Below are 25,727 nucleotides of genomic sequence, written 5' to 3' on the forward strand. Positions count from 1 at the left end.
TAGATTGTTAGTCTATTAATAACATACTAACTGTATTTACGTCATCAGCATCATGTGACTTGACTAGTCGACAAAAACAATTTGTTTTGTATTTAATCAACATTAAACATTAGATACTTTACAGCTAAATATACATGCACACACATTTCAGGTTGTGAACAAGGCAATAACGCAATTAACCGGCTGAGCTGTGGCAGACTTTACAAAGGACTCCCGATGTGCCATCAGTCCGGCAACACTTCAACGGGGTACAAAAGCACACGCGCACACGCGCTCAATGCAGCGTCTGCGCGGCGTGCCAACGCACGCGCCTGTTACATAACAGGGCTCCCACTGCCGGGCCCAACGCCCCGGACGCTTTACCGCACACCGGCTATTTATAGCTGCACCCAATACGAGGCCGTTCAACAAATACCACTCCATTATTCATTGAGAAACATTCGGGGAGGGAGGAGGGGTAAGGGGGGGGGGGGGGGGGGAAGGATCACAACGAATAAGGTCCATTAGCAATGCAGCGGTTCCTCTCGTGTGTTGTGCTGGTATTTATAGGAGTCCTCGCACACACTTCAGCTTCTCTGCGACCATCTTGTTCCCCTACAGGATTCCTAAAAATAGCCTCAGTCATTTTTAGGTATTGTAATTTAAAAGGAAAAAAGGAAAAAGTGCCGTTTTTGCACGGTGGGACGGAAGCGTCTTATTCAAATAAACAGGGGAAATAGATGTGTGGCGTGTATTGCATTATACACAATGCGTGGAAGCTTTTGTTTTTCGTGAAGCGATTAAACAATAACAGTGAGAACTACAGCGTTGTAACATTTTTAATTGTTATTGATCATCAGGATAATGATCAGTGAGTGTGTGTCTGTTAATAATTCCCCTTTGGTCAACCAGTAGCTTAGCAAATTTAAGCTTTAATTTCATTTTCAATACATAGGAACAGAGTTGTTCTTGCAAGAATTCCTCTCAACTACAAGACCAAATATCTAAATAAGACTATGAAATAACTTGATGACTGGAGACAGGGTCGCTTTCGGTCTTTGATCACAAAATTGACTTTAACCCAACGTAGAATGTTGTGGGCCATCGTACAGAAGAATAGATTTAAGAAGGACACCATTCGGCCTGATATGAAATGTTAACTATAACTTTTCATGTTTAGTCATTTAGAGGCAATAAGCTACAAGTTCAGTTGATTTTAAGTATTAATGAGTAAATACGTCTGTTATTTCCCAAAGAGACAAAGAATTGACACAGAGAAGTCAGCTAATGAAATCCACACTGTCTTTAATACTGTACATTAGATACAGATTCCACTTTTTCTTGTTTTACAGATGGTCAACGGCAAAACCCTTTTTTGCATAAGTTAAGAAGCGAATGTAGCAGCAGGTTTTAGTTCCTCTCTTTTGTGTTTAAATGACCTTGGAGCCAAATCCAAGTTGGTCGGTCCCATATAAATAGGAATGATATAGAAATAAAAGTGCAACAATTGAGAATCCCCATCCATTTGATGAAGCAGGAACAGTGAGGGTTCAGTTTGAACTCCTAACCTCGGAGTACAGAGATGAGTAAATACTGTGTATTTTCATTTTAAAATCTAAAACACGGCGCCATCTTCAGGCTGGGGGCTGCTATTGTTCCACCTACCCACAATGATAAAAATTGACGATATGATCAAATTCAAAACATTGAGGAAGAATTAACTGCATATAAACTTAGTCGGTTTTTATTCACGTCCCATTTGTGGAACCTAAAAAAAGGAAAAAAGTCTGATGATATCGGATTGTTTGAGGTCTGGCTTTGAACATAGAAGCTGTGGGGAAAAGTTATCTACAGTTGGACTTGGCGGTTCAGGGCTGGCGGCGCTCCCTCTTGGTGAGCAGGTAGCACTGGATGGTTCGGAGTCGGTCTTTGGCGGGGGCGAACTCCGGCTGCAGCTTCAGCGTGGACTCGTACCAGCGCATGGCCTTCTCAAACTCCTCCTGTGGTCGAGACACACGGCAGCAAACCAGTCACCATCACGTCACACGCCGCCCTTCACATTTGGGCTCAAACGGGCGCCGCCGAGCGGTCCCGAAGGACGCGGCGGAAGACGTTACCATGGCGATGTAGACGTTGGCCAGGGTGAAGTGGTTCACCACGAAGTGCGGGGCGATTTCCACCGCCATGCGGGCCACCGTGAGGGCGTCCTCCCACAGCCGGGCGTTCTGGAAGATGTTGGCCAGGCTGATGAGGGGCACGTCCTGGTTCAGCAACAAAGACGACATATTTTAGTGTCTCCACAACAATCGGGCAGGAAGCTTGTGCTGGCGGGACGGCGCCACTCGCCTTCATGTGGTGGGGGGCGTAGTTGAGGGCCTGTCGCAGGCAGTCGATGGCTCTCTTGCCCTGACCTTTCACCCTCCAGTAGAGAGCGGCCATGCTGGATAACACCCAGGACGTTTGGTCCTGCGGAGAGGGGTAACGGAGGGGGGACAAATGTGGAGATTCAACAGACAGTACAGTAAAGCACAAATAGACCACACAGTTTCTACATGGGGGGGCTCCCATTTGTCTCGTTCAGTTTGGGGGGGGGTGCAGTGAAGGTATTCTGGATAACTGGCTAATGTGATGTGAACCGTCCAGGTGATGACCTTTAAGCACTGAACCCTCTCTTGAACTTAGAGGTGTGAGAGCTCTTACCTTCTCCAGTACTTTAGCGATGCGCGTTCCCACCTGCTCAAAGGACTGCGGGGGGAACTTGTCTTTGCCGAGGTTCTGAAGGACCTGTAGGTCAGAGACACACATTAGGCTGCCGTAGAGGTGCGGGCTCTGCTGATTGGCTCATAAGACTGTATGGACCTTTAAATACATCCTTTATGGCAGTGCACCTGTAGAACAGGATCCTTTCATCAAGATATTTCAGGATTATTATTGGAAATATTTGTAATAAAGCTGATGAACCAAAATATTTAGAATCATGATAAACTAAATGAAATGATATTGTAACATTTGGTTTCTCTGATTTTAAGAGCTTGTTAGGAGGACATAAGCCTGGAATATCTATTCCTTGTAATTTGGTTACAGCTCCTCTCTCCCACAAAACCAGTAGTTCTCAGTGGAACCACAACTCTTGGATTAACATGTTGGTTTTGGTGGAAAATCCAATTGTCAGTCATTCAGTTTCTTTATTACTGTGACGCAGACATTTCACTGCGGTGTGAACATGTTAGTTCTGGTACTGTGTGGCTTCTGCCTCGGCCTACCTCCCGCAGCTGGCTCTCCCCCGTGTAGTGGATGGCGGCCCGGTTGGCCACCCCTGCCAGGTGGTCGAGCGTGTGCATGCTGGCCGCCAGGTTGGCGTTGCATAAAGGTTCAGCCGCCGGCTCCTGGAGCGGAGTGGCAAAGTCTATGTGCTCTGTGATGCTGAAAGGCGAAAAACAAACACAAGGCTTAACTTAACCGTACGTTACTTGTTGCAATGTAACCGAAGATGAGAACGTGAGAGGGAGTCATACTCAATGTTCTTGGCGGAAACAGCCAACCAGGTGCTGGCGACGGTGGTGAGGTCGACCCTCCGTGTGCGCTGGCACTCCTCTGGCCCCGGCCAGCCCAGACTGGTGTAGTCCCTCCAGCGGCCTGACCCAAAACACACACAAAACTAACATCAGAGACAGTAGTGGTTTTCATCTCAGCGTCAAAGCTATAAAAGGAAGACGTGTGTGTGTGTGTGTGTGTGTGTCTGCGTTACCTGCAGGGCCTGGAGATGGGATAGTTGGGCCGCTTATCTCCAACACAGAGTGACCTCCGGGCAGCGACTCCCCGCTCTGGCCGTCGTCGTTCGTGGCGACGCTCTCCATCCCGTCCCCCTTCGCCTTCCTCACCCGCTTCACCTGGAAGGTGATCTGGTGAAGGAAAGACACAGGAGCTCAGTTCTGCTGCAGGCAGCTCGCGCACTTTGCAACGCTTCCGCCCTGTGAAAAAGGGGGGTCGGGGGCGCGTTCATGCGTACCCACTCGGCTCCCTCGTCGTCCTCGCAGTTCCCGAAACAGGGCCCGCCCCCAGCGCGGGCGCCCATGACGCGGTCGTTTTTAAGCACCCGGATATCGCGCAGGTCCCCTCGCTTGCCTCCGACGTCCAGCGCTCCCTCGAAAGCCCCCATCAGGTCCTCCTTCAGCTGCCACTCCTCCTCCCCTTCAGCTGCTCCTCCTCCAAAGGGGGAGGGCATTTGAGCCACTCCCGAGTCGGACGGGGAAGCCCGTTGCTGTCCGGCTGCCTCGCCTGAGCCATTGCTGTCCAAGATCACCTCTGGACAGGTATGAAGGGGGAGAGAAAATACATAAGAGGGAGAGGGGGAGGGGGCTCTCACGACGTCATCGACTGAAGAAACGAGCCAGAGGTGCTCACACATCCCCTCTGGGGGTGTGGAGGAATCCTGTTCTTACTATCGAAGAGCATGGAGTCATCCATGTCGGAAACGGCCGGTGCGTCCTGCTTGTCCTCGCCGCCCTCCCAGTCCTCCAGCTGTATAGCCAGCTCCTTCTCCGCCATGCAGTCGGCGCCCTCTGGGAGAACACACGTTAGACACACATGTTATTGAAACACGGGGCAGGCACTGAAACGCAGTTCTAGACAGGAAATTGAAATAAAATTAAAGATTGATAAGAACGGTTCCCCAGAATACATCGCACACCCACCTCTGTGTGCGTTACAAAACAAGGACGCAACAGCTGAAGCTGGAAAGACATTAGTTGTGTGCCGTTTATTATTGGATGTTCCCATCTATAGGAGTCATGGAGGAGAGCAGCAGTAGGCCACTAACCAGGAATATTGATCCGGTTCAGGACAGAAACCCCAAATGACTCTTGTTGGAGGGGGGGGGGGTGGGGGTGGGGTGGGGGGGTCAAACTGCAGCAACAATACCATGCAGCAGGACCAAGAAGGATTTGCTCTAAAGGAGCAAGCAATATTTAGCTTAGGTGAGGTAAAATATAGACCCGTCTAAATTTGGAAGTCTATTTTCTGCAGTGTAAATTATTGAGTGGCAAAAATGTGTCCACCTCAAAGCACTTTTCTCTTCACTCTCACTGATGAGAGTAAAGAAGAAGGTGAGGCCTCTATTCATGTTAGAAGTACAACATACTACACTTGTTTCTCATAGCTACTCCTGCAGCGTCAAAGGAATGCACGTGTGTGCGTGTGAAACCTGCCCGGGCTTATATATATATTTATATTTTGATTATTTATTTCAGAAGAATACATTAGATCAGTCAAATTTACACAATGCAAAACAATTCTGCATCAGACAACATTAAAGTACACATTTCTTGAAGTACAAATATAGGGATTAAATTATATTTGACCAAGTTGTCCAATCGATCAAAAGGTGGAATACATATGAATTTACTGTATTCCAGTCTGTCCTTGATCAAAGAAATTCTTGATTGAGCATCACAGCGTTTTACCGATAAACTGCCAGATGTGTAAAAGTGACTTCCTACACTATTGATCAAAAGTATTTAAATAAAAATTACAATTACTCCATGTTTCATACCAACATGGTGCGAGAAACCTCTCAGTCCAACGATGTCTTTATTATGCCTTAAAACAAGCACACTTCCACTTCGGTTAAGCTCCAAATCGCTGCATCTGACCCCCAGTGAGCGGTTCAGCAGAAACCTTATAGGTGGAAAGGAGCATTTTGACAAAACCCTCAGAGAGGGGTATGTTGGATTCACTCACCTGGGCAGGGCTGCCGCTGGGAGAGGTTATAGAGGAACGGGTAGAACTGCAGACAGCGTAGCAGAGGCAGGCCGTGGCGACACTGCTCACAGCCAGCAAAGGAGGAGAAGGCCGAGGAGGAGGAGAGGGCCGTCACCAGGATGTGGCGGAACTCAGCCAGAGCCCCCGTTACGTTGCCCTGAGCCAACTGCACGCTCACCAGGCTGAGCAGGGTGTGAGGCTGAAAAACAGGGAGCCAACAAACACTCAGCTATTTGACTAAAGACACTAACACTACTTCAAATGCTCTTATTTATAGCGAGTTGTAAATCGGCTCATGAGATGAAATTGTTCCATTGAGTTTGTATCCTTATAGTGGAAATGCACTTATTGGATGTTGCTTTGGATAAAAGAGTCAGCTGAATTACATGTAATGTAAAATGTTTGGGCAATAAAAAAGCATAAATCTTCCGAAGGTTGAAACATGGAGAACGTGCAGCGCAATGGAGAGGACTAAATTCAGTCATCTTCTTTTGGGCATGATGGGACAGGAAGATTGTTGCTCAACCGGTATTCAAGGCAGGGGATGTTGCTGGAAAGGACTTTGGATGAAGTACTTTGTTTTCTCCTCATTCTACCCTCTGCGCTGTAGCTGTAGCTGTAGCTTCATCCTTGGTGTTTTCACCGCTGATATTTACTTGCTGGATATTTACTTCAAAACACATATTGCAGACCCTTCTGTCCGTTTCCGTCCTTCCAAAATTTCTCATTTGACTAAACACCGGTTCACCAACACCAGTACAAATCAAACACGGCTTTCATGCCGCGGCGGACTGATTCATCGCGTGCAATACGGCGGCCCAAACAGGTCAGTGAATGTAACACGCGTGCATGTGTGCAGGCAACGTCCCGGTGTGCCTTTACCTCCGACACGTTGACGGCCAGCGCCTCCTCCAGCAGCGTTTGCGCGTGGGCGGTCAGGCCGTGGTGGAGCAGCAGGTTGGCGGCGTTGGTGAGGGACAAGTGGCGGTGGGAGGAGGGGGCCGAGCTCAACCCTTGGCGCAGACACTGCAGGGCGCGGCTGGCATTGCCTTCGGCCCGCCAGAACAGAGCCGCCTCGTTGTGGAGCTGCCAGCGCGGCACGGCGCCCTGCACAGGCAAACGGGTGTTACCGGACTACAGGAGCCATTCAGAGTCTTAATCTGTACTTCCCCAAATTTGAGATTTAATGCAGGGTTTTTACTGTATTTACTGTAATTACTTTGCCAGATTAAATCAGAGTGCGTAAAGGTGAAAGAATATTTCATTTCACCTCGACTGCTCTGGGAAAAATTTGGATAGAAAACAAATAAGTTATCTCTTGATTAGTGAAGATAACGTTGCAGTAGCAGCTTCTCATTCCACACGGCGTCGCTGTTACAGGTTGAAACTACAGAAGATTAAATGAGCCCTCGCTTATTGTCAGTAAATCAGTGACGTGCGGCCGATGGAAGGTCACTCTGAAACTCGGCCCTCGTACTTGTTTCATAGCTTGAGCTATTCTGGAGCCGATCTGCTCCAGTGTCCACCCTCCGGAACGCAGCTGCAGCACCTGTGATCACACAGAGCAGAACAGTTATCATACTGCACACAGTATGCATGCATCAATATCCACAGACACACATACCTGGGAGGCATAGGGATCCGGAAGCTTCTTCTCTTCCAGAGGCCAGTCTAGTGAGGCGGGCAGGAGGGCTGGGTACGGTTGGGGGGCGGGACCACAGTCCGGCAGAGTGTGCGTCCGAGGGATGATGCTCCCGTAGAGGACAGCTGCCACTGGGCTGAATGCACACAGGTAGACAAATTGTACATTTTTATTTAGCGCATACTTTTTCCCACTTGAACTTTAAATTCTTCATCAAGTGAGGCGGAGCTATGCTGCTACTATGTACCCCCCCCACACAGGAGCGTGTACTGACCCCAGGCCCTGGGTTTCAGGTGGGAGGTAGTAGGTCGGCAGCAGGTGAGCAGAAGGAACACTCGGATACTCGTCGGCACAGTCGGCCCTCTGGGGCCATAACCTCTTCTGCATGTCCTAAAGGGAAAAACACACTGCTCTCATTCTCTGAAACAAGTGCACCGTTACATATTCATGTAATCTAATTAAGGCCATATCAGTTCTATAATTATAAATTACACAAACAAGTTGAACGAAAAAATAAGAAATCAAACCTTTTTACAAAACGCTACCTCTTTGATGCCAAACATTAACATTTAAACCCATTTAATTATCCCTGCATAACCTCTTGAGCAGACATTTAATATTTGTGCATTGAACTACCAAAAGTAGTGTAATACAAATTACCCTCTGGCGTACACTCACCGGCCACTTTATTAGGTACACCTGTCCAACTGCTCGTTAACACTTAATTTCTAAGCAGCCAATCACATGGCGGCAACTCAGTGCATTTAGGCATGTTGACATTGTCAAGACAATCTCCTGCAGTTCAAACCGAGCATCAGTATGGGGAAGAAAGGTGATTTGAGTGACTTTGAACGTGACATGATTGTTGGTGCCAGAAGGGCTGGTCTGAGTATTTCAGAAACTGCTAATCTACTGGGATTTTCACGCACAACCATCTCTAAGGTTTACAGAGAATGGTCCGAAAAAGAAAAAACATCCAGTGAGCGGCAGTTCTGTGGGCGGAAATGCCTTGTTGATGCCAGAGGTCAGAGGAGAATGGCCAGACTGGTTCGAGCTGATAGAAGGGCAACAGTGACTCAAAAAACCACCCGTTACAACCAAGGTGGGCATAAGAGCATCTCTGAACGCACAGTACGTCGAACTTTGAGGCAGATGGGCTACAGCAGCAGAAGACCACACCGGGTGCCACTCCTTTCAGCTAAGAACAGGAAACTGAGGCTACAATTTGCACAAGCTCATCGAAATTTTACAATAGAAGATTGGAAAAACGTTGCCTGGTCTGATGAGTCTCGATTTCTGCTGCGACATTCGGATGGTAGGGTCAGAATTTGGCGTCTACAACATGAAAGCATGGATCCATCCTGCCTTGTATCAACGGTTCAGGCTGGTGGTGGTGGTGTCATGGTGTGGGGAATATTTTCACCGGCCCCTTGGTACCAATTGAGCATCGTTGCAATGCCACAGCCTAACTGAGTATTGTTGCTGACCATGTCCATCCCTTTATGACCACAATGTACCCAACTTCTGATGGCTACTTTCAGCAGGATAATGCGCCATGTCATAAACCTGGAATCATCTCAGACTGGTTTCTTGAACATGACAATGAGTTCGCTGTACTCAAATGGCCTCCACAATCACCAGATCTCAATCCAATAGAGCATCTTTGGGATGTGGTGGAACGGGAGATTCGCATCATGGATGTGCAGCCGACAAATCTGCGGCAACTATGTGATGCCATCATGTCAATATGGACCAAACTCCCTGAGGAATGCTTCCAGCACCTTGTTGAATCTATGCCACGAAGAATTGAGGCAGTTCTGAAGGCAAAAGGGGGTCCAACCCGTTACTAGCATGGGGTACCTAATAAAGTGGCCGGTGAGTGTATATTGAGTGGCAATTTCTATTCTCTGCGACGTTATCTTTCACCTGTGTGTGTTCCTGACGGCTGCCCCACAGGGCAGCAGCAGGGTCCTGGTCTCCGGACACAGACGGGTGGAGATGGGGGCTGGCCCCCGTCTGGGTGGAGTTGCGCTCGGCTTCGAGGGCCACGCTGGAGGCCACTGACACCTTCTCCCCGAACTATGAAGAAAGAGAGAAAAGGACAGAAGTTAGATACTAGTAGTATTCCCATTTGTTTGTTTGTTGTAATTGCTAAATATCAGCTCAAACTGCTCTTTTAATATCGAAACAGGCCCGAAAGTAAAATGTGACATATGGAGAGACTCACCTGAACATAGTCCACATGCTCGAACAGATCGCCACGGTGATAGCGCACAGGCAGGTCGAAGGGGCAGTAGAGGCTCCGCTGCTGCTGACCCAGACGACACATCTGATGGTTCCCTGGAGACACACACACACACACAATACTCAGGTGCTGCTCAGCACTGACAAATTAAAGCATGTGGTCAGAGCACGGCCGATGGAATTATGGGAGTGATGCAATGAATGGCATAAATACAGAACAAACAAACGTTCAACTCATACGATCACAATCATCTTGAGTGTGACGCATTGCTACTGTTCTCTACACACAAAAGCAGTAGCTTCTATTTTCTTATGATACACTCTACTAAAAAGGCGTCTTACCGAGCTGGGCTTCCTTGGCCATTTGGGTCTCGTGGATAATGTTGCGCAGGATCTGCTCTTCCTGCAGCAGCTTGTGTTTGTCCAGCGCCTCCTGCTGGCGAAGGTAGTGGTCGTGCTGCTTCTGGTACTCCTTCAGCTCGTTCAGTGTCCGCTGTAGGGATCTAGAAAGTGAGGAGGGCCAATAGAGGAGATGGCAGGGAAATAAAGCTTTAAACGGCCATTTGAAAAGAGTAGTTTTGATTCCAACTACGAATTCTGTTGTAGCGTTCAAGAAAGTTTTAAACTAAACTGTAAAAAAATAGAATGGCTTCACAGATAACAAAAAACAAGGTCCAAACGTGATGTCTACTGGTAGGCAGAGTTTTGTTCTTGTTGGGTCCTCCACCGATCACCTATTAGAGTGTGAATGTGCGACTGCTCGTCTACCTGTGCTGGGCTTCCAGGCGCTGCTCCAACTTCTGCTGACACAGCACAGAGTGTTTCCTCCTCAGTGCCTGCTCGAAGCCCGGCTGGGCCTGCAGCGCCTGCTCGTAGCACAGCACGGAGTGGTTGTATTCCCCGAGCATCTGGTCACACAGGCATGGAGGAAGAGGACACAAACGGCGGAGGTCAAACAGGGATTTGTTTCATGGAGAAACTAAAAGAACTTAAACTACTGCTGGCATTAAGGTGTGTTATGTAAATATGACTTTAGTCAAATAAAAGACTGGGACTCAGCTCTGTGTGTTCTGCCTCTTTCCCTCAACAGACTGTTCACCTGCATCATTGGTCAACACTCCTCGGACTACAAAAGTAAACCAGAGCACTTTCAAAGCCGAAAGCTCTTTATTGATGGGTCTTGGATAGCATGTATCTTATGTGCTGTATATAAAATAGTAAAAATGTGCCTACATCTTAGGCAAACATTACTGTCCTTGGAGCTTATGTAGATCCCCTCCAAGCAGCGGTAGGAAGTGGGGCTTTTCTCCAACGCACCTTCCTCTAATGATAAACCTAATTAATCCCGGAGTTCACTGGATGTTTGTGCTGTGGTTTCTGGGACTCACGGCGTAGATGTTGCCCAGGGTGTAGTGGCTGGTGAAGAGATCCGACGTGAGGTCCAAGGCAGCGTGGGCGAGAATGGCTGCGTCTGCCGAGAAATGGGCGCGGTGCAGGACGTTGGCCATGTTGACCAGGGCCACGTCCTTGTGCTGCCTGCGAGAACAACACAATGCACAAGCAGGGTGAGGCCGTGAACACCTGCGAGCGGCCTCACGCGATAAAACATTGCAGCGGTCCAGTTGTGCTTCTGACCAGCCAGACGGTACCTGGGGGAGAAATGCAGCGCGCGCACCACGCAGTCGACGGCCCTCTGAGGCTCGTTCTTCATGCGCCAGTAAAAAGACGCCATGTTGTACAGCACCCAGGATGACGAATTCTGGGAAACACACAATCAGAAAAAAGGTATGCACACGCATGCTTTGTTTTAACTCAGTAACAGATGGAAGGACATAAAGTCCTTGATGTGCTAATATGGAGCAACCTTGAAACACAGGTTGCTCCACATTCCAGCACATTCCATGCATGTCTATATACCTGATGAAGGGGAGAACAAAGGTCTTTGATATTTGTACAGTTCAGTGAGACCTTACCCTCAGTAACTCTTGATGGATGCGATGGCCCACCTCGTCAACGCTGCGGCCTAGCTTGTGAGACAATGAAGTAAAAATCGGATCCTCCTTAGAGAGCAGTGGGGAGGTCAAGTTTGCCCTCTCCTGCACACCCTGTAACAGATGGAAGGTAAGATTTACTCGCATGTGATCGGTCACACAAAAGAAAAAGGAAATTTATAGCAACTTCCCGAGAAGGGGGGAGGCCAGTCTGGGCTTCGACGGAATTTATGAAATGAAAGTGTGCCAGGCAGTTTTGGTAACAAGTTCCTCAAAGTGGGCAGGACAACTGAAACCACCTCGTTCACGCCATGTTTGAGCAGGAGGTTGGAATCAGCACACCAGAGGAATTGGGAAGGAGGACTTGTATCATGTGATCCTTGAGCTGGTAGCGGTCAGTCATAGGGCGACACAATTCTGTGAGTACTGGAGTTTGTGGAGCACTTGGTTTGTGGCAGCGTAAAGGGCGCGGGTGCAAGTGGAAAGCGTGTTCATGGAGCAGTACGGGACGGTGAGGATCGGAATGGGGATTTAGGTGGAGGGGATGACGATGTATAGATCAGTAAAGACATGCTGCAAAGTGATCTGGGTTTTTTCCAATTTGACCGTTAACAAATATATATATATACTATATTTTCCTCAAAAACATCTTCACACCAAGCGCCTTATTTTTGTATGTGTGACCTAAGTGCAACCTTAAGATACAATCAGGTTGTTTCTTGAGACAACGATTTGCATATATTTTCATCGAGTCTTACAGAGACCATTTTAAATGCTAAAATGGTCACAGAATATCATGTTTTGATCATTGGTTTCGCTGAAGACATTTAAATACAAACCTAACTAGCATGTTATAGACTATTGGGGTGTAAAATATAAAAAGGCAGCTACCTCAGTTCTCTACAGTGCCTTTTCCATTCAGCGTCATACACCAAGCTCAGAGTGGCTAAAGAACTGCTTCGCTATGTCAATAGTTGCGCACGCAGTAGCCTGGTTGCTCAATCAAGAAGCACATTTCTCCACACAGGTAAACAAGGGATTCGGCACCTCTGCTGCTTCCTACAGAGCTAATCTCTGTCCTTCTCTTAGCTTGTGTGTGTGTGTGTCTACTCATCGAGCTTTTCTGGCTGTGTATTAATCTCCCCTGTGTGTGTCTGTTCTTACACAATTTGAATAATTACCTCCTGGAACTGTAGGCAAAACATGCTGCAAAACATCGGCTCTAGCAAGCTCAAGGTTAAATACATTCCTAACACGTAGTGCTTAGGTTTAAGCACGAATGACTAATAGCTCATTTAGAACACTGGCAGTATTGGACCCTACTCACCCTGAGATGTTGGAAAGCATGGATACTATAAGGTAGTTCAAAGGCTTTTGCACAGTCTGGCTTTTCTAGATCAGGGGGCAGAGCTGACCGGGAATCGACATAGTCATCAGGGCTATGGGAGAATAGCAGAAAATAACAATTTCATGAGCAAATCACTACCGTGAACACATTTCCAATGATTGACACTGAGATAACTAGAATGTTCTAAATTGAGCTCATTAAAAAGGAGCGCTTACCCGATGTCTTTGCTTTCAAGGGAAATGTAAGTGCCATCATATAGGTCCAGGTCTCCGAGGGGCACCTTAGCCATGACACAGTCTGGATCCTCTTTGTAGTGCCTCTGCTCCAGCCCAGTGTCTCTATCCTCATTCTCCTCAATGTGAATCTTCTGCTCCACCAGCTGCTTCTGCTCAGCATCAGCCAAGGAGAACAATCAGACTAATCAGTACACAAAAATAAGCAGTTGAATGAGTGATTAATGGTATTCAATGAATAAAATGGTGATGTATGCTGAGGGTATCAATGCTAAGGGGGGTATTGACTAACTCTTATCCGTTTTCTGCACAAATGAAACTGAAAGAGAGTAATTCGTCAGCAGGTAAAGAGGTTCACCTGAGATGCCAAAGAGAAACATACTTTTGACTAAATCTTTGCACATGCTCCTGAGTAAATGAAACCCACAAACAGACACACACCTCCAGCTTCTTCAGGTAGCTCACACGAGTCTCTTGCCTCATGAAGATCACAACGTCATGTGGATGCTTTAGATTCAAAGGTGAGTCAACCTGAAAACAAAATAAAGTCAAACATACTAATGCCAATCAACAATTTAATTTATTGAAGGTTATGAAGAAAGACCCAAATCTTAAAAGTCTCCAGCTTTTCAAATGACACTGGAAAGCGTCCGAGTGTCAAAGCCCGTTTACACTGTCTGGGAATGAAGGACAGTCACGAGTCCAAACGGCAGCTGTCACTACCCAACGCTTCGGTCATATCTGTTAGCATCGCGGACTTTAACATCGGCATATATCGGGTCATCCTGACCTCACACACACCTTACGATAACGCCAGAGCCGAGGTTTAATGTTAGATAGCGTAAGCTAACCAACTTAGCAAAAACACAGCTATAGTGAATGCCCATTTTCTCGTGGCGTGTAACGCTCCCTGGTCAACGAGTCTCGTCGAGGTCGAGTTAACTGCCGACAGTAACGCCAAACGTTACCGTAAACGCTAACGAACACAGCAAGCTAGCCGCCTAACGTTACGCGTTAGCAGGTCAAAGAGCTAGCGGTGGCTGTCATACTTGTTGTTGGATTTTTCCATCCTCGGTGACAACCCAATGGGTCGTGGCTCCTCCGGAGTCCGCTAAAAGTGCGCAGAGAAGGATAAAAAGCTTCCCCCGAAATGACGTTTTCCGCGAATAGTTGACGCGACAGGGCAAAGACCCGGGACATATTCTCCTGAGCTCCGCCATTTTTTCTGTCTCATTTTGCTGTGTGGCAACGGCGCGTGCGGCCTCCGGCCACAAGGGGGGGGCGCTAACCGTCCGAGTGCGCGCTCCTCCTCTCCTCCCCCCCCCCCCCCCCCCCCCCCCCCCCCCCCCCCGCTCTCGAAAAAAACCAACAGGTTACCGTTGATGACGTCTGGAAAAGAAAAACAGGAAATTCTGTAGAACCGAAAAAGTTCCAGACATTTTCGAGTCAAAAGGTGGGTATTATATACGAGTAACATCGGCTTTCGCAGCTGTAGTCAGTCAGTTCTCGCGCGCCGTTGTCGATGAAGAAGATGTGAGTTGGCCCGTCGCCGGGGTTTCGGTCAGTATCTTTTCTCTCAATCGTTCTTTTTTTTTCACACCCCTTAAGCGTTAAGATTCAAACGCTGTAGTTCCGCATCCAGGGGCATGCCTGACTTCATGCCTACATCAGCTGACAACGTCGCCGACACCGAGTCTGCTGTGGAATAAGTTTGCTGCTGTGTTAGCTTACGTTAGCTAACGACGGGTTGCCCTTTAATTGGGACTTTGTTGAGTCACGCTCATTATGAAAAATAGTGATTTTTTTTTTTTACACCGTACTTCCCATTATGGGCGTAACTGCCTCATTTGAGCGGAGTCACTTTAGCTAAAGTATTTAACTTAAGTAAAATACTATACCTAAGTATGGCATTACCAAAGCCGCACTGTATTCGCGTGGATATAATTCTTGTATGTGTAAACTGGACAAACTAAGGATATCTTTCTCATAGAAGGATTCACGCATTCAACACAAGGACTACGTTAGATGGAATGTGTCGATGCATTCCCATTTGAAATGTCATTTAGGAACGATGAGAATTCTCGAGGTGCAACACAACCGCACGTCGCCGAAACACAAAACGTGTCAATGACACAAGTTTTATTAAGGTGGAAAACAAATCGATGAATAATGCAAACGTCACATAGGGACCCTATTGGCACCATAAGCCAATGATGGGGACCCATCTATCATGAAGGGTATTGGAATGGCCCAACTGGTGTTTTAGGATTTACGTTAGAGGGTAAAATAAGTCACGTTCACGGTTTTCTGTGGCATACATTTAGTGTAAAAATGAGTGTCAGTAGCTTCTGGCTTGTGATTTGGATTCATTTCTAAAGCACTGATGCAAACAAAGGAATATTTCCACACAATGTAATTATGTTGCCACTTTCCCCCCTGATATCCAATGTGTTGCCCTGCTCTCCACAGATGGCTTCCGTTGAAAGCAATAAGGGGAGTTTGCAGGAGGACAGCTATGAAGGGGCCGTCGGAGGAGAGCTGTCCGTCTGCGCCCTGGCGATGATGGGGAAGGAACGGGAATCCCTCCTGAGCCCTTCGGAGAGCCCTTGCACCTTCATCAGCGGCTCCTCCACCAGCCTCCAGACCCCTGCGGCCCTCCAGGGCTACGATGTGGAGTTCGACCCCCCGCTAGAGAGCAAATACGAGTGCCCCATCTGCCTCATGGCTTTGAGGAACGCCATTCAAACGCCCTGTGGTCACCGCTTCTGCAAGCACTGCATTGAGAAGTCCATCCGGTATGCTACTGTGCAAAACTACGCGCGGCGCGTGTCAAAGCCATGTGCACCGTGCACTGTATTATTAATTACTGCTTACCTTATTCTCTCGTGTAACAGTGATACGGGTCAGAGGTGCCCCGTGGACAACGAGAGGCTGCTAGAAGACCAGCTGTTCCCTGATAACTTCGCCAAACGTGAGATTCTATCGCTAACCGTCCGCTGTCCCAACTCCGACTGTGCTGACAAAATGGAGCTCCGGCATTTAGAGGTGAGCACGCATCTCTGTCCCGAAAGTGGATATATACTGCAATCTCTGTCTCGTGTGGACGATGAAATTGGACCACTGCTGTCTTGCCACAGTGTAAAAAACGAACTGCATTGTTTCCATCTCTCCCTCCCCCACCCCCCAGAATCACATGGAGCGGTGTCGGTTTGCCACTGTGCCTTGCTCACTGTGCCAGCAGTCGGTGAGAAAGAGCCGCCTCGAGGAGCACCAAACCGCCGAGTGCCAAAAGAGACCCCTGTCCTGTCCAGATTGTTTGGCGGGCTTTTGCTACGACGAGAGCGAGGTAATGTGTGCTCGCTTATCTTAACCGCTCCTCTCGAGTGGTTCTCAAGCTGCATCACGTCTCAGCGATGATTAGCCTCCTCACGCTCTGGTTTTTGTTGCTCCTTCAGCTTCATCAGCAGCGGTGTCCCTTCGCCAACGTCAAGTGCCTGTACTGCGAGATGGATCTCATCAGAGACCAGGTGAGTTATGACACTCTGGTAAATTCTTTACAGGTGTGAATTGTTTATCATTTTTATTAACTTCTGTTCGCAAGAATGCAGAAGTATTCCACACACAACGCATCTCTGCTGCAAGTGCAATTGTTCATATTTAAATGAGTTTTGCTTGAGACAGGAAGTTAGCCATTTCCCAGACAATTGACTTCATTACATCCGCACACGATGATACAGCAATAACTGACTTTTTGAAACCCTTATTTGACTAAATAGACATAAATATAGCTGAGCTGATGATGTTTGTCTTTCAGATTGAATCTCACTGTAACACAGATTGTCCGAAAGCACCCATTGCCTGCAACTTCAGCCCCTTTGGATGCAAGGAGAGGGTAGGTGATCGCATTCATTCATATCTCCTCCGTTTCATCCACACCTGCTGAAACAGTTTGCCTCTTTGCAGATGCAGCGCCACAACCTGGCTCAGCACATGCAGGAGTTCACGCAGATGCACATGCGCTTCTTGGCAGAGTTCCTGCACGGCTTGAGCCTCAACGGCACCACACCCAAGTCCCTGTGGGCGCCGGCGCCCTACGTTTCCCCAGAGGATCAAGGGGCTGCGGCAGTATCTGGCGCGGCCTGCAGTGGGCCCAAAGCAGCTGCCAGCAGCAGCAGCAGCAACAGCTGTGCGCCGAGTCAGCCCATTGAGGAGATCCAGAGGCTGAGGGAGATGGATGGACGGCTGGTAAAGCAGGACCACCAGCTGCGGGAGCTCATCATCCTAAAGGAAACGCAGGTAAAGGGACGTCCTCGACATGTGTAGCCCAAACGTGACGCCATCGAGTTATATTCTTGTTCAGTTCGTCTTGTGTCTCCATTTGTTTTGATGGTTCAGTTGCTCTCTGCCTGTTTGAGCACATACAGTTTAGATATTGTGTCTGCACAGAAGTGGGCTCTTTTTAAAAAATATATTTTTTTGTGGTTTAAAAAGAAAGGTAGTTAATTAAGAAAATGTGTAACTTTATTCTTTTATGAAAACAAATGGTCTTCTTTGAGCAGCAATACAAAAAGTTAAACAATCTGTAAAACAGTCACAGCTATTAGCATAGCCATTAGCTAGCTCAGTTTTTATGCATTGTTGCCAAAGAGAGCTCCTATGACGAAACGCGCGTGCAGGCCGTGGTCATGTGACACGTTGGTCCCGTGTCCTCCCCAGGCTGGCCAGCTCGCTGACCTCAGGCGCCGCGTGGCGCAGCTGGAGGACACCGTGAAGGAACTGGAGTCGCAGCAGTGCAACGGCATCTTCATCTGGCGCCTCAGAAGCTTCTCCGCCCACCTGCGCAACCAGGAGGCGGGCCAGCCGGTGGTGGAGCACAGCCCCGGCTTCTACACGGGCCGCCCGGGCTACAAGCTGTGCCTGCGCTTACACCTGCAGACCCCCAACGCGCCGCGCTGCTCCAACTTCATCTCCCTCTTCGTCCACACCATGCAAGGAGCGTTCGACGGGCAGCTGAGCTGGCCCTTCCAGGGCACCATCCGCCTCGCCATCCTGGACCAGGGCCCCGAGGCTCAGCACCACGTCGAGGTGATGGAGACCAAGCCGGACCTGCAGGCCTTCCAGAAGCCGCTCATCCAGCGCAACCCCAAAGGTTTTGGCTACGTCACCTTTCTGCACCTGCATCAGCTGACTCAGAGAGCCTATGTTAAAGATGACACTCTGCTCATCCGCTGCGAGGTGACGCCGCGATTTGACAATGTGCTTCAGCGCGACGGACCGACCGTGCAGCCCAGGGGACCCGAGGCCTCGGTTTCAAGGGACTGAAGTCAAACTCGTACTTGCGTAAATACTGCTCGGTTCATTTTAAATCATGCACGTCGGGAGGAGAGGAGTTGATGTTCATTTTAAATGTGGACAGTATCCTCGTATTTATTTGTCCACCACCTTTTAAAATGTCTGTGCAATTTGTTTTTAATCAATAAAAACAGAACAATGCTTTTTAATGTGATTTAGCCAGTTACATTTTTTAAATGTTTTTAACTCCCTCGCAGACAGCGCAGAATTTTAAAGGTGCTGCATTTCAAATTCTGTGTGTTGTTATAATATTGGAGCGGACAGTCATTTGTCATGTAAAGAAGTGAACAAAGAATGTTTTTAATCTGAATTTATTTAACCATAAATTAAGCCTTTCAGGCATTTCTCTTTCATTTAAACCAAGTAACCAAAGTGTTTACTTCTTTTTCCCTAAAGGAACTTTATTTCCTGTAAGAAATTTACATAAATAGAAGTCTGGTCTTTTTTCTTTAATAATCTGTCCTGAAAAGCGAAGACATTTTCTTTTTTTCTTCAGATGAATAATATTTTGACCTTTTACAATTTGAAAGCTTCACTTGCATAACAAATGAGCGGTAACTTATTTAATTTGTTAAATGTAATACAGACAATACATTTTGAATTATTTTATTATTCATTATTTTATAATTATAAGCCCTCTTTCCCACCTCAAAGTATAAAAAAAGGGTTCATAGTATTTCCTAAATAGCTGACTATGTGCTATAGTTGCCATTATCTCTTTTACTCATCAATGTACGGGAACTTTTTGTTAGCTCCATATCCCGAGTGGCCCGGTCTGGCCTCCTCCTCTTCCGGTTGGACTTTTCTCTCTGGTTGACTCTCAGGAGGCTCCTTGGTGCCGCTCAGGGACACTGAAACGTCATGACATTTATATTTAGTTAGGCCATAGCATAACCGTATAATCACAGCCTGTTAGTCTCCGAAGATGACCGTATTTCCACTGTCGCGTTGCACATTCACTACGAGTCACTCCTTCAGCGGCATGACTCACTTGGAGCTCTGGGGGCGTCTTTCCCGCACTTGAGTGTGCTTTGAGCGAAGCACTCTGCCATCCAGGACAACACCTCTCCACAATATCTGACCTGTAGGCAACGCCAGAAAAACTCTGGGACTCTGAGAGGACAAGCGAGTGACGAATGCAACATAACGGGTTTGACAGAACATCTTACCTGAGCATCCATGGATACCAGTCGCTTCTCTTGGTCCTTGAACCCACCGACAATCTTCAGCAAGCTCTGAACCCTTTGGAAACACACGAAGAAAGGCTCCTGACATCTTTTTTTTTTTAACAACGTGGAGGGCAGAAGCTACGTGCGAGTCTCTGGTGAGGCAACGTCTGGTCCTCAAAAGTGAAGCCGATGCAGCCTCAAACCTGCATTCTTACCAATGGCCACCGGGGGCGACGACTCTGATGGAATCATTCGTGTTTGCAACGAATACAGCGGCGGCGCCCCAAACCGTTGCACTGTCACAGTGGGATTATCACAGACACTTATCCTCATGCCATATGAAGACATTGGAAAAACAACACTTACTTTGAGGAAGTGCTCTTGAGTCTCTCCTCGCTGCTTTCCCAATGCTGGTGCTCCAGCTTGGCCAGGTAGTTCTCCTTCTGCACCGTCTCCCACGTTATCAGACGCTGGTCTAGACCCTCAGGCAGCTCCCTCTCTAGAAAACACACGCACAAGCACACAAAAACACACAAGCCAAGGATCAGGCAATTTCCATGCATAGAGCACAGCTGGTTTCCCCGTATTTCACTTTATTTTAGCCTCATAAGTCAGAGTGTAGTGTTTGCGTATGAATGCAGCCTCTCTTACCAAGATGCTCGTGCTTGGAGGCGGGCTTTTTGATCAGGCTGAGGAGGAGCTGAGAGAGGTGGCTGATGATGATGAAGGGCGGGGCCAGTGCCGGGCGGCTGTGGTACTCGACGATCAGGTTGTACCTCTGGAACTTCCAGAAGATGTCCGCGTTGCCCTGCACCACCTGGAAGGTGTAGCTGCAAGAGCAGGGCAGTAAGGACGACCACGTCAGCTGGCGTCGCGGGAGAAGCTCGAGAAAGAGAGAGAGAGAGAGAGAGCGAGCGAGCGTGTGTGTGTGCCTCTTCCTGACCTGAACATGGCAATGAGCAGGTTGAGCAGCAGGACGTTGGTGACCAGGAGGAAGATGACCAGCAGCAGGATGACCAGCCAGTTGGCGTAGACGTTGGGACACGGGGGGCGCAGGCCCAGGATGATCTCCTCCGAGTCGTCGGTGCAGTTGATTTCGGGCATGCGGGCGGCTGGTCTCCGTTAAATAAAGGCAACGAGATCAGAAGACACGAGGCCACCCCCCACCCCCACCCACCGCGGGTCAGAGTCACAGGTTGCATGAGTGATTCCGAACAGGCGACCTTAAAAAGTTGCTTAAATTCACACGTGCCGTTATTTACCATCTATTTCCTCCAGGGGTATCTGGCCAAAGATGTGCAGGTAAGGGCGGTACAAGGCCCTGCGGAAGACCCAGTCGATCCGGGGGTCGTTGGGGTGGAGAAGGGCCTGGGTGGCGACGCCGTACGCGATCATCCAGACGCTCAGGAAGAAAAGGAAGAAAAAAACGTCCTTCATCTGTCAAGGGGGGGAAAAAAAAAACGTAACTTAACTTTTCCCATTGGGCGGCACGAAGGCTCAAATATCTCACTACGCTCTTTAAATTGCAGATGTTGCAGCAATGATCTTATTTTACGCGCATGCTGCGGTTAACGTAACAAACACCTTCTTTCATTCCTTCAACAGACAAAGTTTGGCTTTGAGATAAGTGTACACATCCCAAAAAAAACCTTGGAAGATCTCAGATTTTGGGGGAGGGGAGCTTGGAGAGACTTAGAGAATGTTTTTGCCTCTGGTCCTGAAAATGGCCGACCCATGATTAAAAAGAACTCTGGAACTACTTTGTCTATTCGTACAATGTATTTCTGTGGGGATAAAGGGGAACCTGTGTAAGTGCTACAATGTGTAACAATCAGTTTACATGGTACTGGTTCTGGCCTGTTTGGGTCTTCAAAGGGTTAAAACCAGCCTTGTGTGTCTCCGTTGAAAGCATCACATCTACGATGCTTTCTGTAGCTCACCATTCGTTCCACAATGATGATCTTGGGGCCCAGCTGCTTATGAATGGCAAAGATGTGGATGAGACGCAGAGTGAACACCATGAAGTCTATCGCCAGGACCGTGCGCCCCGCCTCGTACGTGTCCTCCGACATCCTGCCAACCCAAAACAGAGACAAGGTCATTCCTTCATGACCTGGCTCGCTTCGTTCTAATTGCTTCCAGTCCGAGCCGCGTCATGTCACGCTGAACGCTGGTTACCTGCACGAAACCCCGACAACAAAGAGCAAGATGGCCACCATGTCGCACTTGTTCCAGTTGTCCTCCACGTAGAGTTTGAACTTCTTCAAGATGCTCATCTCTTCGTCTGTGAAGAAGCTCTGTGTCGGAGAAGATGGGTCACGCATTACGATAATTATTTGTACAATTTTGGACGATAAATCAAAGTGCATTCATGAGAAAACCCGATGTTTTTCCATCCTTATATTTGTTGTGCCTTAGCCCTAAGATCCCTTTTAACGTTTTTGTACGAGTTCATAGTCTTCATCTGTATTCTCGGTATTTTTTGTGCTGTGAGGCTGAAATAAATAGTTCATAATGTGTGAGGACCCTGTACGTCCGGCTGTTTATGCCTCAATGAGACCTTTAAAATCCCCAATATTTTTTCCCTGCCAGGCCCTTTTGTCCTCCAAGTCACCCCCGCGAGGTCAGAAGGGAGTGGGCAGGTGCACAGTGCTGCTGCTTGAGAAGCACACGCATGTCCTCCATGTTGTCAGGCCTGTCAAATGTCCGCGGGCACTTAAGAGCGTGAGGTCGGGTTCTCTCTTGTGGACCGAGCAGGGAAAAACTCGGAAGTGCACCCAGAGCGGCCCCCTCGGCGGCGCTTAAGAACAAGATGTGTGGGAAGTGGGGGTAATTCCCAGCTGCACTGCAAACACACTGTGCACATACATGTATATATGCACACACACACACACACACATGTGCACACTCGTGTTCTGAAAAGCAAGGGTGAGCACCCCGAAGGCCTAAGAAGCTCTTAAGGAAGGTCGAAGAAGGTCAGCGTTGTAAAAAGAAATGAACGAAAGCTTTAACATCCAACCGAGGGCCGTTTAATGCATTATTGAAGAATGCGAAGGATACGGCAACGCAAAAGAAAACGGGGCAAAATATAATTTTTTAAAATAAATTTCTATATTGAATCAACAGCTTTTCTCTCATGGACAGATAGTCCAATGTCCTCCAGCCCCCTCAGGGTTATCTTTGGTCTCTTTGTCGTCTCTCAGATTAATATTCTGCTCCCCTGCTGAGAGTATTTCTCCTCTTTGGACGCTTCCGCGGCAAAAGTCGTTCCGTTTTGTCATCATGGATTTATTGATGCGCTGTGGGACGTTTTCAGATATTTATTTTTTATAACTCGGGAACTCTGTCCTTGACCTTATTGGCTTGTCTTTGTGGTCTTTTTAAAAACAGACTGAGACCATGTGACACTTTATTATAACAAATGGTGTGACTTCTGAAGGTAATTTAGGCATTTAGGGAGAGAGGGTGAATCGTCGTATTTTAATTGTCAGAAATCTTCGACCAATTTTGACAATAATAAATATAATAGAAACTTCATACTCCTTCTATTTGATCTTTTCTGTTCAGTCCTGTCCATTTTCATCGGGTTTAGGAAACTAAAATATTTTTTAAAAGGTGTAATAAAAGTCAAGTCTTCCTACGCTCTTTTTTTTATGAGAGTGAGAGAAAACTAATTAAATGTCATCACTTCAATCGGTGTAGTTTTAATACTTGGAATTGATCAAACACTCCCAGACTGTAAGAATCTGCCCAACGTCATCGCAATGACCCCCCCCCCCCCCAGCACGGGTCCACGAGAGCCCCCGCACTGGTTGCCACGGGCGATCACCTGTCGGAGTTCCTCCAGCACCAAGGTGAAGACCCAGAAGTAGAGCATTATCTCCGTGGGCCCGGGGCCGAGGGGCGGCGGCGGCCGGAAGTCCAGCAGGAGCACGTAGGTGAAGAGGAAGAGGAAGGCAAAGTACATGATGACGTTGCCCAGGAACACGGTGACGGCGGCGCTCCAGAAGCGGCGCCAGCGGCGGTGCAGGAAGCGCCACCAGACGGAGGCGCAGCTCTGGGCCCCCTGGCCCCCAGCCGACGGCTCCCTTTGGAGACAGTTGTACTCACTTGTTAACATGACTTGTTTTAAGTGTTTTAGTTTAATTCTCTGTGTGTATAACTTCCACTTGGGGGGGGGGGGGCGATGATGCTTAACTGTCCACAATGCAGGAAGAAAAGATGAGAATACAAATTTACCAAATACAAGCAGTCCAACGACTAAAATAATAAATAACAGAGACTTTTTTTCCGATTCCTTTTCATTGATTTGAGTTGAGGTGCAAACTGACAAAGGGTCGTCGGCGTCGCTCAGCAGCAAAGCCTTCTCCGTGTCCAGGCTGTCCAGTTCCGCAAACTGCCCCTGGCTGATCTTGCTGTCGAGTTCCTCATCGCTGAGGAGCACAGAGAGAGAGAGAGGGGGGGGGGGTCAGGGCACAGGAGGGAGGGACGCATCCACCTGGCGTAGGAGAATCCCTTTTGGAGGCTTCACCTGAACTTTATGAGGTTGGTCCAGATGAGAGGTGGAAAGAAGAAAGACGCCACCAGCTTGGAGATGCCCGTGTCCGTGGTCATGGACCCCCACCAGATCTTCGTGAGGAGGGCCTGCCCCGAAAAAAAACAGTTCGGATCCGCAATCGTCGATCATCAGAAGAAGAAGAAGAAGAAGAGGAAGAAGAAACCAACTGCAACACGAGTGAAATTCACCACCGGAGGGCGTCAGCCGCCTTGGAGTGTTTCTGCCCTTCAGTCGTGTGACCGAATCCATGGCAGCAATCGACAGGGAGTTATCCCAGCTGGTTAGTAGATGAATAATGCCAATCCCCCCCCCCTCCCCCCCCCTCTAGGAACCCTTTCATAAGAAGTGTCAAATGTTTTTTTTTTTCTCTTCGTCTGGCGACTCGCTTTCATGAGAGGACACCTGATGCTCCTCCATGGGTCCGTCCTCCATTTGGAACCAGCACAATATTGAATAAACGTTCTCTTAAAACACCACCCACCCTCTCTCCACCCCCGACTGTGTGCACATTAACTGTCCTCTCCCTCCCGACAGAATCAGATGAACTCCTAATGTTGACTCTGTTAAGTCAAGGGCATCCGCCTTTGTAAAAACGGAATAGGTAATGGAGTCATATTCACGGGCTCCCGATGCCCTCCAAAGGTCAGGGGACGTGCCTTTCCAAACAAACCATGCCGATCCAGCTTTGTTACCTACGCCATGTGCAGGCTCATTAGAACACACATCTATTATACCTGTTCGTGGAATGGAGCCCCATTCTCTGAAGAGACGGGCCGTAAAAGGCGACGGGGTTCGAATGCAAACTGAAAGTGAAAAGGCCAAAAAACAGGGCTAAAACGAGCACACGCACGAGTGTCCCTTGTCACCTGAACTCCATCGTGGGCAAAGAAGGCTTTGGCGTCCGCCTCCGTGGCCAAGTTGAGGACGGTGGATTTGCTCCAGCAGTGGGTTCGTCTCACCAGCAGGGCGTAGGCCCTGTCCTCGCTGTTGGAGTAGCACTCTCCAAAGACGTCTGCCGCAAACATAAAAGAGCGGGTTCACAGAGAGTCGCTGTGTGCTGGAGTGTCAAGCGAACCCCCCCCCCCCCCCCCCCCCCCCCCAAAAAAAAAGGTCCGGCGTACTCACCGAGGGCGAACTGCTCGTACTTCGCCTCCTTCATGCTGCGCGCAGACTCGGCCTCGGACTCCAGTCGCGCCATCTCCTTCAGAATCTTACAACCCGCCAGCGCCGCCGCGACCGCCTCGGGGCCCTGAAGGATCAAAAGAGAGAGAGAGAGAGAGAGAGAGAGAGAGAGGCGTCTTGAGAAGCGGGTCGGGGGGGTTTTAGAGAGCGACGTGCATTGAGGCTGCAGCGCACCCCCCCCGTATTTACCACAACGCTGTGAGGTATATAGTGGCTGATTGTGTAAGAGGTCATGAAAAAGTCACCTTTCCCTCATATGATTACATGCC

General features: G+C 48.4%; 3 protein-coding genes across 4 annotated transcripts in view; 1 reads left to right on the plus strand and 2 right to left on the minus strand.

The window, feature by feature from the left end:
- Window positions 1-1,267: 1,267 nt before the first annotated feature.
- Window positions 1,268-14,498, minus strand: ttc17 (tetratricopeptide repeat domain 17). Its single transcript, XM_062561867.1, has 25 exons — window positions 14,247-14,498; window positions 13,639-13,728; window positions 13,180-13,349; window positions 12,944-13,055; window positions 11,599-11,730; window positions 11,275-11,384; window positions 11,014-11,161; window positions 10,394-10,533; window positions 9,968-10,128; window positions 9,609-9,721; window positions 9,308-9,460; window positions 7,656-7,771; window positions 7,364-7,517; window positions 7,217-7,288; window positions 6,622-6,846; window positions 5,719-5,938; window positions 4,422-4,541; window positions 3,989-4,284; window positions 3,728-3,881; window positions 3,495-3,615; window positions 3,243-3,402; window positions 2,680-2,763; window positions 2,326-2,445; window positions 2,097-2,240; window positions 1,268-1,979 (listed from the first exon to the last, which is right to left on the minus strand). The coding sequence occupies exons 1-25, from the start codon at window positions 14,415-14,417 to the stop codon at window positions 1,848-1,850; spliced, it is 3,618 nt and encodes a 1,205-aa protein (XP_062417851.1). The 5' UTR covers window positions 14,418-14,498; the 3' UTR covers window positions 1,268-1,847.
- Window positions 14,499-14,552: 54 nt separating this feature from the next.
- On the plus strand, window positions 14,553-18,889 carry traf6 (TNF receptor-associated factor 6). Of its 2 annotated transcripts, none has more exons than XM_037487390.2 (8): window positions 14,553-14,650; window positions 15,667-15,992; window positions 16,092-16,242; window positions 16,385-16,543; window positions 16,653-16,724; window positions 17,012-17,089; window positions 17,161-17,493; window positions 17,914-18,889. In XM_037487390.2, exons 2-8 carry the CDS (start codon window positions 15,667-15,669, stop codon window positions 18,517-18,519), a joined length of 1,725 nt encoding a protein of 574 aa, XP_037343287.2. In that variant the 5' UTR covers window positions 14,553-14,650; the 3' UTR covers window positions 18,520-18,889. The 2 variants fall into 2 exon arrangements, with proteins under 2 accessions (XP_037343287.2, XP_037343277.2); XM_037487380.2 differs by having other exon boundaries at window positions 14,560-14,757.
- Window positions 18,890-19,101: 212 nt separating this feature from the next.
- trpm5 (transient receptor potential cation channel, subfamily M, member 5) overlaps window positions 19,102-25,727 on the minus strand; it is an 11,768-nt gene continuing 5,142 nt past the window's right edge. The window contains 14 exon segments of the mRNA XM_062561868.1: window positions 19,102-19,400; window positions 19,541-19,631; window positions 19,719-19,791; window positions 20,085-20,217; window positions 20,370-20,548; window positions 20,662-20,830; window positions 20,981-21,155; window positions 21,659-21,791; window positions 21,897-22,015; window positions 23,548-23,806; window positions 24,050-24,151; window positions 24,250-24,362; window positions 25,143-25,288; window positions 25,402-25,525. Coding sequence (XP_062417852.1) covers window positions 19,270-19,400; window positions 19,541-19,631; window positions 19,719-19,791; window positions 20,085-20,217; window positions 20,370-20,548; window positions 20,662-20,830; window positions 20,981-21,155; window positions 21,659-21,791; window positions 21,897-22,015; window positions 23,548-23,806; window positions 24,050-24,151; window positions 24,250-24,362; window positions 25,143-25,288; window positions 25,402-25,525 — 1,947 coding nt within the window. The 3' untranslated portion in view covers window positions 19,102-19,269.

This window comes from Pungitius pungitius, chromosome 4 (genome assembly GCF_949316345.1).
Source record: "Pungitius pungitius chromosome 4, fPunPun2.1, whole genome shotgun sequence".
Classification (NCBI taxonomy): domain Eukaryota; kingdom Metazoa; phylum Chordata; class Actinopteri; order Perciformes; family Gasterosteidae; genus Pungitius; species Pungitius pungitius.

What these genes read in the sequence shown, in the direction of transcription:
- ttc17 (XM_062561867.1), bottom strand. Translation starts at nt 14,417, where the DNA reads ATGGCGGAGCTCAGGAGAATATGTCCCGGGTCTTTGCCCTGTCGCGTC. An exon ending in TAGCTCAAGCTATGAAACAA is followed by an intron (nt 6,847 to 7,216) that starts GTACGAGGGCCG and finishes TTGCCTGTGCAG; the next exon opens with GGCGCCGTGCCGCGCTGGCA. An exon ending in CCAGCGGCAGCCCTGCCCAG is followed by an intron (nt 4,542 to 5,718) that starts GTGAGTGAATCC and finishes GTGTTCTCCCAG; the next exon opens with AGGGCGCCGACTGCATGGCG.
- traf6 (XM_037487390.2), top strand. Translation starts at nt 15,667, where the DNA reads ATGGCTTCCGTTGAAAGCAATAAGGGGAGTTTGCAGGAGGACAGCTAT. An exon ending in TGCATTGAGAAGTCCATCCG is followed by an intron (nt 15,993 to 16,091) that starts GTATGCTACTGT and finishes CTCGTGTAACAG; the next exon opens with TGATACGGGTCAGAGGTGCC. An exon ending in TGGAGCTCCGGCATTTAGAG is followed by an intron (nt 16,243 to 16,384) that starts GTGAGCACGCAT and finishes CCCACCCCCCAG; the next exon opens with AATCACATGGAGCGGTGTCG.